Consider the following 16,262-nt stretch of genomic DNA (forward strand, 5'->3'; position numbering starts at 1 on the left):
ATTATGCACTGTAATATTATGGGTGAATGGGTAATTGAAAAAAAAAATGTAGAAATGTTTGTTCATAATTTTTGGTTTTAGGTTGAAAAAGATTTATAGTTCTAAATGGGTTTTGATAATTATAATATGTGATGGGGGGTATGGGGCACAGAGCCAAATAAAGATTAATGTTGGTGAAGATTTGATGAGATGATGATGATAATAAGGTTTATGTAGGTTTTTTATATATAATATGTATGTGTGTGTATATATATGCATATATATATAGGTTTATATGTGTATTTGTATAATTTATTATATCATATTTGAATGCGGATTATTGTATTAATACTGTGGATGAAAACTACATCACTGCTGTTATTGTAACACAGAAATAGTAAATTGTATTGATTTTTTTTATTGATTGATCACCGGTAATATTTGATATTTTATGTGTGATATGGGTTGCAATAATGTAAACTCTAAAATTGTTGTTTTGTACCCCCATGTACGTGTCTAAACCTGCCATTCGTTTTGAATGATACGGTGGACCTGGTTCTTTTGTATATATACTTGTTATTCTCACACTTTCTTGAACTTTTTTTGAATAAAGTCATGATTAAACAACTATATATATATATGTGTGTGTGTGTGTGTGTGTGTGTGTGTGTGTGTGTACCAAGCTAGACTATGGATAGGAATGTCACTATATGGCGACTGGTATGCCTCCGCCATGATGCATGCCGCTTCTATTAGTCCAGAGTATATAGTACGTATTGACAGTGTGTGACGCCAGTTTCACACATATCAGATTGACAAAATATCGAAATGACATACTCGTCGCAAATATACTAAATATTCATTTTCCTTGAACTATAAGTTTAATTGAACTAATGACTATATTTTCTATCATTAAAAAACCCCCAGATATTTCAGGATTTCATGGTTTTCACTGAACCTTTAACCCTTTCATATAGGTATACAGTCAATAATTTCCAAAATATAAAAATATAATTTCAATATCAAATAAAAAAAAAACTTGTACATTTTATCTTTTCTATATCTATACCCCAAATGCCATGTCCACTAGATTTGATTACAATTGCTTCACAATTGTGGTGGTAATTAAAAATTATGCAGTTGCCATGGCAACGCCTCAGTCTGGTACAAACACAAACATATCTTGCATATAGCTACACCTCAGATCATATACATAACAAATTTGAAATTAATTACTAAAAATTGTGTTTACCATGGCAACGCTTTTCCTAACGGCCACAATAAACATAATAATATTATCTTCCAAATTTCGATGCCATAATGCCCACCATTTCTTTTTTTTTTGGGGGGGGGGGCATACCGTATGGTCATAAGTGACGAAATTCTTGATACAACGAAATCAAAATTCAGGTCCTAATATCATCATCTATTATATTGTATACACTCGTAGGCCTATAAGGTTTGGTTATAACGAAATTTCGACACAACGAACGAAAACCGGTGGTCTAGAGCAATCTATACTGCTTGGAGTACACTGTTGGGGCACCATACCTGGCCGGCCCCTCCGAGGGGGCACCTGTTTCTGGAAGATACGGCCGGCCGTGTCATCATCACAGTCAGTGATTGTTAATACTCTTTGATTATGCATGCTAGAAACAGTGAAAATGTGATTTCTTGACAGGGTTGTGGCCTGACTGTTACATCATAAATTGTTGCTTTCTACTACTACTAATATTACTTAGGCCTATATTCATGTAGCACGATGGCACAGTGCACGGATCTAACTTTTTGCTCCTGAACAGATTGTCGAATTTTCCTCAAACCTAATATTTCTGTATATGATGTGGGAGCTTATATACGACGTGTTTGACATGAACTGTTGACTTGCAGTGTGATTGATTTTCATTTTGACTTTAAAAGACAGGTTCACCTCTAAACCTAGGCTAGGACCTATGTGTGGATTGAGTGAATGCAGCAATATGTACACGTGTATTGCCATAACACATCAGTGAACTTGTTCGTGAGGAAAATCGGACAATCAGATCAAAAGTTATGAAGTAAGTTGAGCCTTCTGTTGCCGCATCGCTGGATGAGAAGACTAACAGTTTGTGACGTCACTTCAGGACAACTGTATAACAAGCAAAGAATTCATTATATTTCTATATCTCCAGCAAAATGAAAGAGCACTCAATACGGTGACTTCCTCTTTCAGAAAGCGGAAGGAACAATATATTACCCGTATATACAAGTCAAATGGAAGTCAATATAAGGGAGTGTGCTTTTCGCAAAAGACTGATTTATTTTTGTGGAATTTTCTTTATGTTTTTTTTCCTGCAGTGATTTCACAAACAGTAACATATAAACCGAATTAAGTTTTCTCATCTAGCGACGGCGGTTGGAACGGATAGTCTGATTTTTCTCTAACTTCAGCCCCCCCCCCCAAAAAAAAAAAACAAAACACTAAAATGCTGCATATCTTTAACATCAGTACCATAATATGAGCATCGAGGACATATGCCACTTTGACTAGGATTGAAAAAAAAAATCATTTAGATATGATGATGATGAAACAGCATTAATATAGCGCCATTTATCTGTAGAAACATTCAAAGACAGATCCGAGTCCCAAAACATTATTGAAATGTGATTCCCTTTTCCAAGTAGGGAAAACAGCTCCTTGGTTGGGAAGCCTCCGTCACGCTACTTCAATGCCCATTTGCTTTTCACGGCGTTGCTTTTTTTCGACTGTCTGCGCATCCGGAAAGACACGTGATCGTATTTGCATAATAATCAACTCTGTGCCCGCCGCCGGTGACGCTGCGCTCCCTTCCTTGGCGTCGGGCGGCGTGCATGCATGCATGCACGCCAGATCCATACCGCATGCGTGCGTGCGCACATCACGATCGAAAGAACGCCATCTTTCTCTTTGTCCTGCAGTAGCTCCAACAACGCGTGACTGCCAAGAAAGCTGCTCGTCTAAATTTCAATTTTTAACAAGCAAATCGTCATCATGGATTACAATGGATCAGGGGTAAGAATTGTAGACAATCTTCAAGGAATATTACGTTCATTTTTTATTGCCATTGGTTTGCATTTCCTGTATATTTTTTTGAAGATGTAGCTCTAAGTTTCAGTGTGTGTGATCACGATGCTTCTAAATGGCGTGCTGTCTGCGTGTATCTTCTATGGCGTGCATGCACTCAGCACGCGGTTTCTCCATTGGCACAAACGCCATGCGTATAATGCAAGCCAATCGAAGCATGTGACTTCGTGCTGATGAATGAATCAAATTTAACAACTGATGCATCCAGACGAAGTAGGTAAAACTATAGATCAATTTCATGTCTTCATTATTCTGTTGGTGTTGCCAAATTGCTGTGCAGTGAAGCTGAAGAAACTCGTAACTGCTGAGGTTTGTGACTAACGACTAACGTTAGCAGATCATGAAAACCCCAAATTTTCGGCTGGCTTCCAAAATCTGGACACATCACTTATCACAAGCCAGCAAATTCTACTGTCAGAACACATGCATATCACATTGTTTCATATAGAAACTGGCACACTCGTTCACCACAGGAAAGTGCCAGAGTCACCTCCAAAAATCCATCTAAAATCCCAAATTTTGCCGTCAAAAATGCAGAAGCGCCGCAACTTTTCCAAAGTGCGCGCAAATTGGGTCCTGTATAAAGAATCAGGGTTGCCGAAAAAGCGCTAAAAATTGAAAAATTACGCCGTTCTGTCGTTAGATTTTGCTTATCGCAAGCTCAGAGTGTGATGGTATCCTCAAAAACGCACAAAAGAAAAACAAAATCTCCATAGGTGCCAATGCACTGTTGTGCAGCGAATAAGTAGCTGCAACGTCCCCGATGCAACCTTGCGCCAACAAGGTATGGCGCGCACTCATTTTTAAGTCACTGCATCGGCACGTACGGAGATTTTGTATTTCTTTTGTGTTTTTGAGGATACCATCACACTCTGAGCTTACGATAAGTGAAAAATCTCGCAACAGAACGGTGTATTTCTACATTCTTACTCTTATCGCTTTTTCGGCGACCCTGATTCTTAACATGTGACTTAGTAGACTCTAATTCACGTGCGCTTTTGTAAAGTTGTGCTGATTTTGTATTTATGATGGCGAAATTAATGAGATCCTAGATGGTTTTTTGGAGGGGACTAAAGCACTGTCCTGTTGTGAACAGCAGTGCCAATATGTGAAACAAAGTGATATGCGTGATTTGCTGGCGTAGTGAAGCGTCCGGATTCTGGAGGCTGGCCGAAAACTGGGGGTTTTACTCTAGATGCTAGGCCCAACTCGCACTCATGGTTCACCTGCATTCTGCATGGATCTAGACACTCCTTCACTTCATTCTGCATAGATCATGTGCATCTTCATGGCCCAACCGTAAAAGATATTATAAGTCGTGCCTGTAGTTGTATTAAGTATAAAGTTAGTTGTAAGTAAGTAAGTTGTATTAAGTATTTAGTTAGCATAATGTTTCATAAAGGAAGAATTTCCCTTTGCATGGATATTGCTTCAGGGTTGTTGTTTTTTTCTTAGAATGCAAACCAGTAGTTTACAATTGCTAATAATTTTCTAATAGGAACTACTATCTAGGATCTAACTTAGTAGGTCTAACTACTAAAAGTTAAAGCAAACGCGAGTGATCTGCTTAGCATTCTCCATTCCTTCTGAAGAAAGAATAAGGGAAATTTTGCAAAGAGTGAATATGAAGTACTTAGACAGTCTAGGTATCTGTAGTGCCAGACATCAAAACTTACAGAGACCTCTTCAAGTAGATCAACAAGTAAAAAAAACCTGCAACAAGGTTTGACCGCCTTTGCTAATTTTCACCAAATTTTGCAGGTATTATCACTAGTGTGATAGAAAAATATTTGTACAAATTACACTGTACCCCATTTTGGGCGGCCCCCAGAGGCCAGGCCTGGCCCTGAAACCTAAAATGATCAAATCTTCCTTTAAAAAAAAGAATAAAAAAAAAAGAAATAAATAAAATATGCTATAGAATCAGAAATGTTTTGAGTCTAGAATAGATGGAGAGTAATCAACCCAGTTTGCGGCGGCAGGGTGCCTATTTCTGGCAGGGGCACTTTCATTCTTCAGTAAAACAGCTAATGAACATCATGCGTGTTTAATCCCACTTTAGAACACAAGCAGGAGTTACTTGCAAGTGTTATGGGAAGTTACATCTGATTGGGACTTTTCATTTCAATTCAATCTTTCAGTTCGCGTTTATTTCATTTAAACAGATAAAAAACATTCAGACAAAGTATATAAATAAATTCAAATTGACAATAAAAATGTAACAGAATGTGGAGACAGCAAGAAAAACAAAGTTTTATAAGCAGCTGCCACCATAACAAAAGCATTTATAATAAAAGTCATATTAAATCATACAAATAAATTTGCATAGATATCAAAACCAAAGAGATTGAAAATACATATTCAACAATAGACACATAGAGACAAAAACAAACAAACAAACACAGAGTAATACCCGAATGTGTAGATTACTTTTCTTTTTCCAATAAGAATAATTTAAATCTTCGTTTAAAAACATTTAAAGATGGACTCATTTTAATTGACTGTGGCAAGTTATTCCAAATTAGAGGTCCTCTATACAAAACAGAATATAAACCAACATTTGTTCTTTCAAGTTCTATTAAGATGAATCAATGAATAAAATGGCCCTTGCTGCAAATAGGCACCCTGTACAAAGTCTGCCGCAAATGGGGTATTTGGGGATATTTTGATATTGATATTTTGATTTTTTTTTAACACATTAGGGAGGAATAGATGTACACATTATGGAAATCAGCCCCCCCCCCCCCCCCCCCCCCCCCCCGGACGTTTCCTAAGCTGCTATGTTCTTCATAGGTTTATATAATAATATGCAAGAATGTCAACTGGTGTTGGCTGACTAAAGAGTGCTATACCCTGTGGGTCTCTTATTAATGTTTTATGAGATGATATTTCCATTGTTTCACATGGAAATCCCATTTACATTGAGCAACAACTAGAATAACCTTGGTTTTCAAATTTCAGAACCTTGATAACTTGTGAATAACATTATGTATATATGTAAACTGTTTTCTCCCGCAGAATGAGGAGCCAGAACAGCTGCGCAAGATGTTCTTGGGAGGTCTGAGCTTTGATACAAATGAAGAATCAATTCGGGACTATTTCAAGTCGTATGGTGAAATCGTGGACTGCTGTGTTGTTGTCGAGTAAGTCATTGTTCAGAAAATGTCAGTGTCATTGAATGTTCACCACAAATATCAGTCACTTCTACACTCTCAATAACATATATGGATCTTAGAAAGAATATGTTGTAATGAGATACTGTGTAACATGTGTCTTCTGGAAAATGTAATGGCCTAACTGTTGAAATAAGATTTTGCAGATTCCTGCATGCAATTGATTGGCGCTAGCTCAAGCCCTGGTGTCATGTGAGAGCGTGGTCTGAAACTGATTCAAACTACATGTAGCAATGCATTTGAAAGTACTTTTTTTTTTTTTTTTTTTTTTTTTTGAAATACCATTTTTTAAACAAATGTATAGATATGATAGAAATACATTTTAATGAGCTTATTGTGCATTTTTTTCCCCTCTCTGTCTCACATTTAGCAAAGACACCAAGAAACCACGCGGATTTGGATTTGTCACATTCTCAAATTCAGAATCTGTGGAGAAGGTGATGCGGGCAAAAAAAGAGGCTCCCCATGCATTGGATGGTCGAGACATTGATGTGAAGCGAGCTCTCTCCAAAGAGGTAATTGCTCAGTCAAAGGAAAATATGTGGTGTATGGTATTATAGTATGTAGCTTTACTGCAGACGGTGTCTGTGAATCCCAGTTTCCCTCTCCTTCTCTGTATCTTTTTGAAGATTTTGTAATGGAGAAGAAAAGTTTGATGTTCACATACCTCTATATCTCATTTGCCGATGATAATGCCACGCTATTTTTCACATAAATAAAGTAATAAAAACTTTGGGGTACAGCCTATATAAACCAGCACAACCAAATCATGGTCTGTCCAACCAATTTTACCTCTTTGTAAGCAACACACATAATCATGTATGGGACTATGCATTATGCCAATGAGTAAGTCTTTGTAATACAATGAATAAATCATTGTTACATACAACATTGTGTACTGCATTGAGGTTTACAAGTGTCTTCTCTTTCTTTTCTTTTTCTTTTATCATTACATACTAATCATTGTAGTTTCCATGCCAATGTTTGGAGAGATTGACAAAGCATTGGACTCATAAGGACAGCAAGAACAAGTAACTTTGCATAACTGTCACAACCATTGTTCTAATTGGCTCTCAAGCATTGCATTCTTTTTTGTTTTAACAGGATGCAGGACCTAAAGAACCTGTCACCAAGGCATTTGTCGGTGGTCTTGCTCCTGAAACCACAGAAGAGGATTTGCGTGAGCATTTCTCAAAGTTTGGAAATGTGATTGAGGTGACCATCCCCAAACGCAGCAACGAAGACAAGAAGCGAGGTTTTGGCTTCGTCTCATTTGAAGATTCTGACAGTGTGGACTGTATCATCAGTAAGTGCAGAAGCATAAGGTTGCTCTTTGAAGAGCAAACCTTTTTATCCCTAACCTCAACACATATCATGCTAAATCAACAGGTATTTGCTCCATGGCTGCCACACTAGAAGAATAATCATCCAGGCAGAGGAATGTAATGTGTAATAAACAATAGGAAGAGCTAAGGTAACCACCTGTAAAATTTTCATTTTCAGACTGTTGGCATTCTTGACATGTTATTAGGAATTAAAAAATCATAAAACTAGTAAAAAAAAAAGAATCTTAAATCATTAATGACTGTCTATTGGTATGTCAAAAAATTTGCAGTATAGTTTGCCACATGCAGTGTTATGGGGAGGGGACTTTTGACCAATGGTATCTTGTTAGCTAAAAGGATTGGCCATAGTCTTTGACTAATTACATACTTGCTGATATTGTACAGAGATTATGTATTGATATCTAAGAGTAGTGGTGATTCAAATCATCAAATTACTGTTGGAGTCATGAATTAGATATCACGTGAAATCATTCACTTTTTCAAAGTTTGTAGGTTAAGCATAAAAGGCAAATTTGTTTTGCCTGGTCAATGTAATGAAAACAGCAATTCTGGAAAAAGACTGATTGTGTGTTTTGTTTTGTTTGTTGTCTTTTATTTACCAGTCAAGGGCCACCATGATCCCCACATTATCCATGATAGGACACTGGATGTGAAGAAGGCAGTGCCCAAAGACAGGGACGGCGGAAGATTTGGAGGTCCCCGTGGAGGCAGGGGCAGGGGTCGAGGAGGCAGAGGTAAGTAGTGTTCTACAACTTCATCAAGTTTGTATTTCATCACTCAATGGTCAGGAAGAGACATTCTGGTTAGAATAGATTCTACACAAGGAGAAAATTGAACTTCAGTCAGAGTGAGAAAGTGACAAGTGTTACTTCGAGAAGTTGTAGTCTTTATCTGTGGTGATCTCTCTTCTCCATTTAAAAATTTAGTTGAGAAATTAGGGCTTATTATGTAATATGCTGTCTGACATAAAAGGCCATGGGAAGAACAGTTCATGACAATAGAAAATTAGAATTTGGAGAAGTACAAGGGCGTGATTTAAATGTTGGTGTGACTTTACTATATCCCATCTCAATTAAACTACATTGGCATAGTCAAGAATTTGTTTCACTGTACCTTCAAGGGAAACCTTAGCAATCCATTAGGCTTTATCAGCTGTTGGCAAACTTGTTAGACCATGGAGCTCTATTGTTTCTCTATAGAGTTATGATAAATTATGCCTTTCAAGACTTCCGCCTTTCCATTGTCACACTTGACCTGCTTCAGTTGAGTCCCGCACTGAGGGGGAGAAAAAAACAAAAGAGAAAATGTTTGTGAGACGAGATTCTCTTCTTTTGTCTAAACAAGATTTCAGAGGTGGATATGGCAACAACCGTGGTGGATACCGCAGTGGAGGAGGAGGTATGGCCAATGTTCGGACATAACCTTTTTACTGCATGCATGCATAGTAAAGCTAGTTCACTCCTTTCGCCCTTTGACGACAAGAGCATATGTTATATACAGATGTAGAGCTTGTGTTTGTAGTATCTTGTTTTTTTAAAGTTCCAATTCAAAAGATCACTTCATTTGCTTGTATGATATCCTTTCTTTTTGTTCTGTTTTACCTTTTTCCCCTTTATCTTCTATGAAAAAGTTTGAAAGAAATGCATTACTCTTTGAATTGATATCTTTTTCTTATTCAGATTATGGAGGAAGTTATGGTGGTGGTGGTGGAAGGTACCAGCAGTCAGGTATGGAGTATGCTTTTGAAGCATGTCATCATACTTTGTAACTTCGTAAGGACTTAAAATATGTCGACGGGTGCAGCTCCTTATTTAAAGTCAGTTGACTGGAACAAGAGGGGGGAAAAAAAATCAAAAAAAAAAAACAATTAGTTTGAGTGCTTAGAAGTGTGTTGAACTGTCTTCTTAGTAAATGCATGTATATAGAGTAGGTGTTACAAATGCACATTCCTGGCTGCCCGGGCCAGTCGAAACTTGGCATTGGTGGAAAATGAAAAGAATGGTCTCTTGCCTGTGCAAGAATTGAGGGCCTTCATGTATTCGCAGTGCCCCAAATGCTCTCTAAGCCACTAAAGAATGTAATGGCCTGCTTTATTAAGGTATATATTCCAGTCAGAGAGTTCCATTCAGTGTATCAAATTGTCCCGAAGCTGCCTGATGACTGTGTATTTCTAAATTCTTGAATTTATTCTTATTTCCTCGCCGTCTGAAACTTTTTGAAGTAAATTTCTGAGACCACAATGAATCTTTGTTTTTCACACAATAATAGATCTATATCCCTTTCTCTGGTGGCGGGGAACTAGATATTGACTAAAAGAATATGCAACACTGCACATTGGCATTGGTCTGATGGTCCAGGACCAGTAACATTCACTGTCGGACCAGTAACTTTTTCACACATGGACCAGTAAAAATAGAAAAAGTTGGTACCTACTGGTCCAACAGACAGGTCGGCCAATAGAAAAAAAAAATGGATTAGCGTGCAGCCCTGGAATATGGCCATAATGAATAATCTCACGAGTCATCAGTAACCACAGTTTGAAGCATACTTCAACAGTGTTTCTTCCCTGACTGACAGTAAAGGTATGTGTTTGCCAAAACTTATTTTGTAGGGTATGGAAGCTACGGAGGTGGACAGGGCGGCAGCAGCTATGGAGGTGGAAGCTATGGAGGCTCGGGATACCATAGTTCTGGCTATGACAACTCTGGTGAGAGACAGTTACAGGGATTGAGAAACCCTTTTGAGTCTTTTGTGCATATGTGTGTGGGTGTTGTTATATATGTTACCTGTATTTTTGGTGGATCAAGCAATTGAAATTGAAAGAATGAAGTGATGGTATTTGCAAGTTTGTGGAATATTCAGAAATGAATTAATTTGTAGGTTCAAGCAAATCCATTATACTCCAGATGGACACTGTTCAGAGGTATATTCAGAACAGATCAAAGAAACAGTCTGTGTTACCACAAATGGTCAGAGGGTCATGTGGTTCCTCAATATGAAAATGGCAAAACTTCTTGCCTGTTTTCCCCTAGGCATCACTCAACGGTAAAGAATACATTTGCGCTGTGTATGAGGTATATTGTCATTGCACCAATGGACCAAAGCCAGTAACTGGAGTTAAACAGATACTTTCCCCACACATTCATTTCCATCAGGTGGTGGTGGTGGTGGCTACAATGACTTCGGCTCGGGCTACGGAGGTCAGAACTCTTCATACGGTCCAATGAAGGGTGGCAACAGTGGATATCGCAACAACCCCTACTCTGGAGGTGGTAAGTTGTACAAGGGTTGTGCCTCTGCTGTGATAAAACTACCTGTCCTCTGTATCAGCATACTTGCCAACTAATAAGATTATTTCAGATTCAGTGAGATTTTTTACATTAAAAAAAAGCAAGATAAGATTTTCTGTCAGAGCAATAAGATTTAAAAAAATAATTAGATATACCTTTCATGTGTATTTTCTGAAGATTTGACTGAAAGTAAGATTTTCAACGTCAGTTTGCATATAAAATGAGATTTTTTGCAATCCACTAGTAAGATATGTCATCTTGCAATGTTGGCAGGTATGTATCAGATGAGGTCATACAATGGAGCCTCATTATAGCAATGTTGGATATAGCAATTTTCTATCTTTTTTTTTAAATCCCTGATATAACAAGGAAATTTCAGTGGTTCCAAGCAGCTTGTTATAACAAAGTCGCCCTGTTCATGCCAATAAAAGAGATCGTCAACTCAGACGTGCATTATGTGAGCAGGAATCTGTTCTAATTGCACCTTGTTGATGACCTTTTCTAAATTCTCCAGCACTATTGTATCCTAAGCAATAATTTTAGCAATGAAAATGAATGCAGAAGGATTGCAAAAATGAAGATTTTTGAGAGGAAAGCTTAGGTGATACCAGAAAAGTGAGGATGGTACACTTATGTGAGCAGATTGTAGTGTGGAAAGTAAAGCAGCAAATTTGTGCATTTTGTTGCAAATTTGGTAACGGTGCGTAAGAGTTCAAGACATGAAAGGTAAATTAATGTGCGGGGAAGGGGTATACCTCGAAAAAATTACAATATTTATGAAGTTGTTTCATGTACATACAAGTGTAATCTGAACTCAATGGCTACTATATCCAACAACATCTTATCACATTATGCCTGTGCTTTCAGGATATGGCGGCAACTCCGGTGGTGGTGGCGGCGGCGGCGGCAGCAGCAGCAGTTATGGATATGGTGGAAACTACAGCAGCAGCGGCGGTGGCAGAAGTAGCAACTACTACTAATCTGGTAAGTAAGAGGCTTTGAAGAATCATTTTTTTTTTTCTTCCTGTTATCATGACTTCTTGAATTTTTGTATCTGATCAGGCCAATATTCTTGAATTGCATATGGGTAGTAAAAAAAGTAATAATGATTAAAAACAAACAAGTTGTCATTAGCTATCCAGGCACTATGGGGTTAGATACACTATTTAGCCCAGAACTTCAACAATACAGACTTTTCCGTCACCCTGGAAGCAATGCAAAGCCAACAGGCTGTCTAATCTCCGTTGCACCTCCTTGAGAAGAAGTAGCTTTGAGACGGTACATTTGGTGAAATGGTACTTCTGAGGTGTCAGCTGCCCGTAAGAAAACAGATTTTCATTCATCTTCTTGTTTTAAGGTGGACGTTAGCTACAAAAATGTAGCAGGGTGGGAACTTCTTTTTCTCTCTGCACAATTTTCAGTATGTTCTTGAAAACATGGGCAGCACGTAGTTGATTTTAACAGGAGAAGAGGAGGAATATACATTTAGCTTAAATGTAAATGTGGTCATAGATACAGACATTTGAGATTTTTTTTTTGTTCTTCTTTTTGTGAGCAATATATACATTTTTAAGATAAGATCATGTATCTGCATCTGGCTTCCAAAGAGATTATTTTTGATGTCGTTTAGAACAGATTGATATCTAGCTATTGATAGTCAACTGGCTTCACCTGAGAAAATCATACTTCTAAAGCAGCATTGCTCCCTGGACAAACACACACACACACACACATGAGCACCGGTCTTTCATAATCAGAAGTGCTTGCTGATGGATTAGGATTATGACGGCATACATCCATGACACATTTGAATGACACACCCAGGTGTGGACAGTCCTGTTTTACATACTTTTCTTATTCCCCCGCTAATTGATGAATTTAGTGAAAGGCAGGGGGAGGGGGCTAGTTTGTCTAGGCAAACTTGATGTTAGGAGCACTAGAATGAATACCCAATCAAAATCTCTCAATGACAAAATCCAAGAGGACATAGCCGGGATGGTATAGAGCCAGCTTTTTTTCTTCCTTTTTTGTTATAAGCTTGTAATGACTGACTAATCTGATTTATTGTGTTCATACCTTGCTTCTTGACATGTTCTATGCTAGTTGTATATGATTTGCCATTTATCACATACAGAGGAGATATATTTGGTAGCAAGGAGATTCCAGTGACACCCCCATATGACAGTCAAGCAGAAATCAGTGATAGGCCAGGCCACACCTCTTGTCTAGTGGCAATCTTCACCCTCTGTGGAAAAGCTAGCGAAGACATAGAACCAATCCATGAACCCAATCTCTGAATGTAGGATGAATTGCAGACAAGACAGGATTTTGTGTGGCGTGTCTCGCCACAGTGAGTGGTGTGGATATCTGCCAGGTTTCCTCGCAGTCTCCACAACTGAGCTAGGTGCACTCATAGCCGCCTATGTAGTGTAACAGCTGGAGTGTTGAACTTTCACAACAAAGATTCAGGAAAGTAGATGTTGTAATTTAGGTGGAACAAATATAACTTTCTGTGTTCAATAAAGGGCTGTCCCCCATGTCTTATTTTCATTTCCCACCATTGCTGTATAGGTAATGCTTACCATTATATTGTATAATTTTTTTCCTGGTGTAAATCCATTTTTGTAAAAGTCACAACTGATTTGTATACAAGTATGTTCATTTTAGGTTGTAAAAACATAGGTCATCCTTTTATAATCAAAAGATATATCTAAAACTGTGTAACACTTGTTTTCTAAAATCTTGCATAGGTCACTGGTATAATGGATTGGAAATGGGGGATACGTTTTTACTCTGCCAGGATTCTTCAAGGGGTAGTGCTACCTAGATTACTGAAATGTAAATATGTACAGATCGCAATTAGATCAATCATTCTGGTTTAAAAGTCACTTGATCCTGTTTTGTATACATTTGTGTTTAAACGAAAGACAGGTTTGTATGTCAGCATATATGTATTTTCATTAACTGTGGATCAAAAATCATATTTGTGGTTAAGGCACCTTGTTTAGTACATCATCAATTGAGCTTAAATTGGATATTGTATCTTGAAAATATTACGCATGCTGATTACTTTAAGGACTCAAAACAGTGTTCTACCTCGCAAATTTTGGGCCTTCACAAACTGTGATATAACATCATGGTTCCAACAAATCACACAAACATTTAAACTCCATCGTTAAAAATTTTCCTGGCTCACTTGTAGTTCTGGCCTCTTAATATTGACTTACCCGTGCTGTATGATAACTGTTTTACTATTAAAGTATGATATGAGTTAGTAAGATCCTTAATTTATTCCATGCACACAAGTGCTTACCTCTGTCCAAACCATATCTTTTTAACTTGCAAATGAACCGGAGTAATCATGCTAGTGATTTATATATAAAGCTTCATGTCGAAGACAGTCTCATTTGTGATTGCATTTTAAAGAATGGAACTTGTGTGAATTTGTACTGGTTTGTGTAGGGGATTTTGTTTTCTGTACAAAGTTAACCCCCACAGTATTTGAGTCACCATCACAGTTGTCTTACTTGGTAGATCTTGTTTGAATTCGATGTTTTACGTGCTTTTATCAGAAGAGATTGTGAATTAAATGAGTTTCTCGTGAAATAGTCTCTCGTTAGTTCTGATTGATCTTAGTTGAATGTGTTGAAAACTTATTTTTTGTGGAATACCTGTCCTGTAGTAGTAGAAACTTGAATTTCAGTTGACTCGGCTGATATTGGGTACATGAAGAGGGAATGCAGTGGAATAGACTGTGAACCTGTGAAAAGGAACAATTTCATCTGCTGTTTTTGGTACGGAACATGATTGTTCTGTGAAATGCTTCTCACACACCAACACTTCTTTCAAAGCAGATCCAGCAGTAATACAAAGTCATTGATGTCTTTTTTTTTCTTCTTGAAATTATGTGGGGGGGGGGGGGGTTGATAGGAGTGCCATTTCCTGTGAGGCACAACATTGAACTCCTGACTGGACACTTGGGGCCCAAAAAATATGTTACGGCTGGACGTATGACCGGTGCATTGTCTAACATCTCTTATGGAATAAAATTCTGGTGATGTGACATTTTCACCCATATACCCTGTGGTTAGACACTTGGTTTAGGCAAAGTACACTGAAATATTCATAAGATACTCCCAACAAGCAACGCTCACAGCTTAAAGTATCAAGCAGATGATCATATGCATCTATTTATTTGCATGTTGCAACACATGCAAACCTAGATACAGCTGTATAATACCTGGCTGGGAGTTTAGAAAATCTCTCTTATAGGTGTTAGGGTCCTTTGTGATTATGATGTGGCATTTGTGCTCTTTGCGTGTATGAATCCAAGTTTTGAATGGCCTTTTACACTTTGTGAACTTCTGTGGCATTTTACACTTGAAAAAAAAAAAAAAACCACTCTTCCTTTGCAGTTTCAGCTAGATATCAATCTAGAAGGGGACAAACCGAACTCAACGTGGTTTAATGATTTTGTGTTAATGCCATTCTCAGATATATTACATTGTTGTACTTTTGTACCGAGGAAACATTCCCGGTCGTGTATGTTGTAAATGAGATGATGAGAAGAGAAAGTACACCCTGTATCTCACAATCATGGGGGGTAGCATGACTGAATAGCTGTCTGATATTTGTCTTAGACTCGTTTTCAGTAGAATTGTGTGCTATGTATCACAAATGGGCTTAGAAATGCAATTCCACATCATGTCCAAGTTTTTTTAGTAAATAAAGTAAAAACGGAATGGTAGAGATTTCATCGCAGTGGGACCTAAAAGTTTTAAAACCCATTGTTTTTATTATTCAAAGAAATCACTTGATATTATTGTTCACAAACTAATGTGGGACTTGTGGTGAGTTGTTATCTCAACTTATTTGCACATACATGTACCTGGTACATGGTTGCAACAAATATTACTACCTGGTATTTTGAACTTGTGTGAAACTCATCTATAATTATTCTAACACCATAATTTTCCATTAGGTCTGATTTTGATGAAAGCTCTTGCATTCTTGTTGACACCATTCACTGAATTCAACTTGCACATGGTGTAGAATTGCTCTGAAAGAAGAATATTTGTCATTGCCAAATGAGGTCAGACTCCACCAGTGGGCAGAAGTGCTTATTTTAAGAAAAAATTCTTTCACACCTTGGCAACTCATACCTGATAGTACGCAAAAGCATTTCGTGCATGCGCATTGACTTGGTCTTGGTTTTTTGTTACGTTTTTTCTATTACCCTGTAGGCATCTTTGTCAAACTTTTCTTCATTCACAATTTTTAAAGATTGGTATCAAGCATCAATTTCTTTTAGCACAAAGGATAGGATGAGGCTTTTAATCTTAACCGATCAAGCTGATGAAGTCACGTCTTC

At 37.7% G+C, this 16,262-nt stretch overlaps 1 protein-coding gene across 2 annotated transcripts; it reads left to right on the forward strand.

The window, feature by feature from the left end:
• The first annotated feature begins 2,912 nt into the window (after positions 1 to 2,912).
• LOC139730970 (heterogeneous nuclear ribonucleoprotein A/B-like) lies at positions 2,913 to 15,246 on the forward strand. 2 transcript variants are annotated; one of them, XM_071641850.1, is made up of 11 exons: positions 2,913 to 3,010; positions 6,101 to 6,225; positions 6,626 to 6,770; positions 7,360 to 7,561; positions 8,204 to 8,335; positions 8,946 to 8,999; positions 9,281 to 9,328; positions 10,213 to 10,308; positions 10,757 to 10,873; positions 11,759 to 11,875; positions 13,026 to 15,246. In XM_071641850.1, the coding sequence occupies exons 1-10, from the start codon at positions 2,990 to 2,992 to the stop codon at positions 11,869 to 11,871; spliced, it is 1,053 nt and encodes a 350-aa protein (XP_071497951.1). In that variant the 5' UTR covers positions 2,913 to 2,989; the 3' UTR covers positions 11,872 to 11,875; positions 13,026 to 15,246. The 2 variants fall into 2 exon arrangements, with proteins under 2 accessions (XP_071497951.1, XP_071497952.1); XM_071641851.1 differs by lacking the exon at positions 8,946 to 8,999.
• The last annotated feature ends 1,016 nt before the right edge of the window (positions 15,247 to 16,262 follow it).

The sequence above is a fragment of the Diadema antillarum genome, unplaced genomic scaffold (genome assembly GCF_040938485.1).
Source record: "Diadema antillarum isolate AM-2024a unplaced genomic scaffold, OU_Dant_1.0 seq00000345_RagTag, whole genome shotgun sequence".
NCBI lineage: Eukaryota > Metazoa > Echinodermata > Echinoidea > Diadematoida > Diadematidae > Diadema > Diadema antillarum.

What these genes read in the sequence shown, in the direction of transcription:
- LOC139730970 (XM_071641850.1), top strand. Translation starts at nt 2,990, where the DNA reads ATGGATTACAATGGATCAGGG. An exon ending in TGGATTACAATGGATCAGGG is followed by an intron (nt 3,011 to 6,100) that starts GTAAGAATTGTA and finishes TTTCTCCCGCAG; the next exon opens with AATGAGGAGCCAGAACAGCT. An exon ending in CAACCCCTACTCTGGAGGTG is followed by an intron (nt 10,874 to 11,758) that starts GTAAGTTGTACA and finishes CTGTGCTTTCAG; the next exon opens with GATATGGCGGCAACTCCGGT.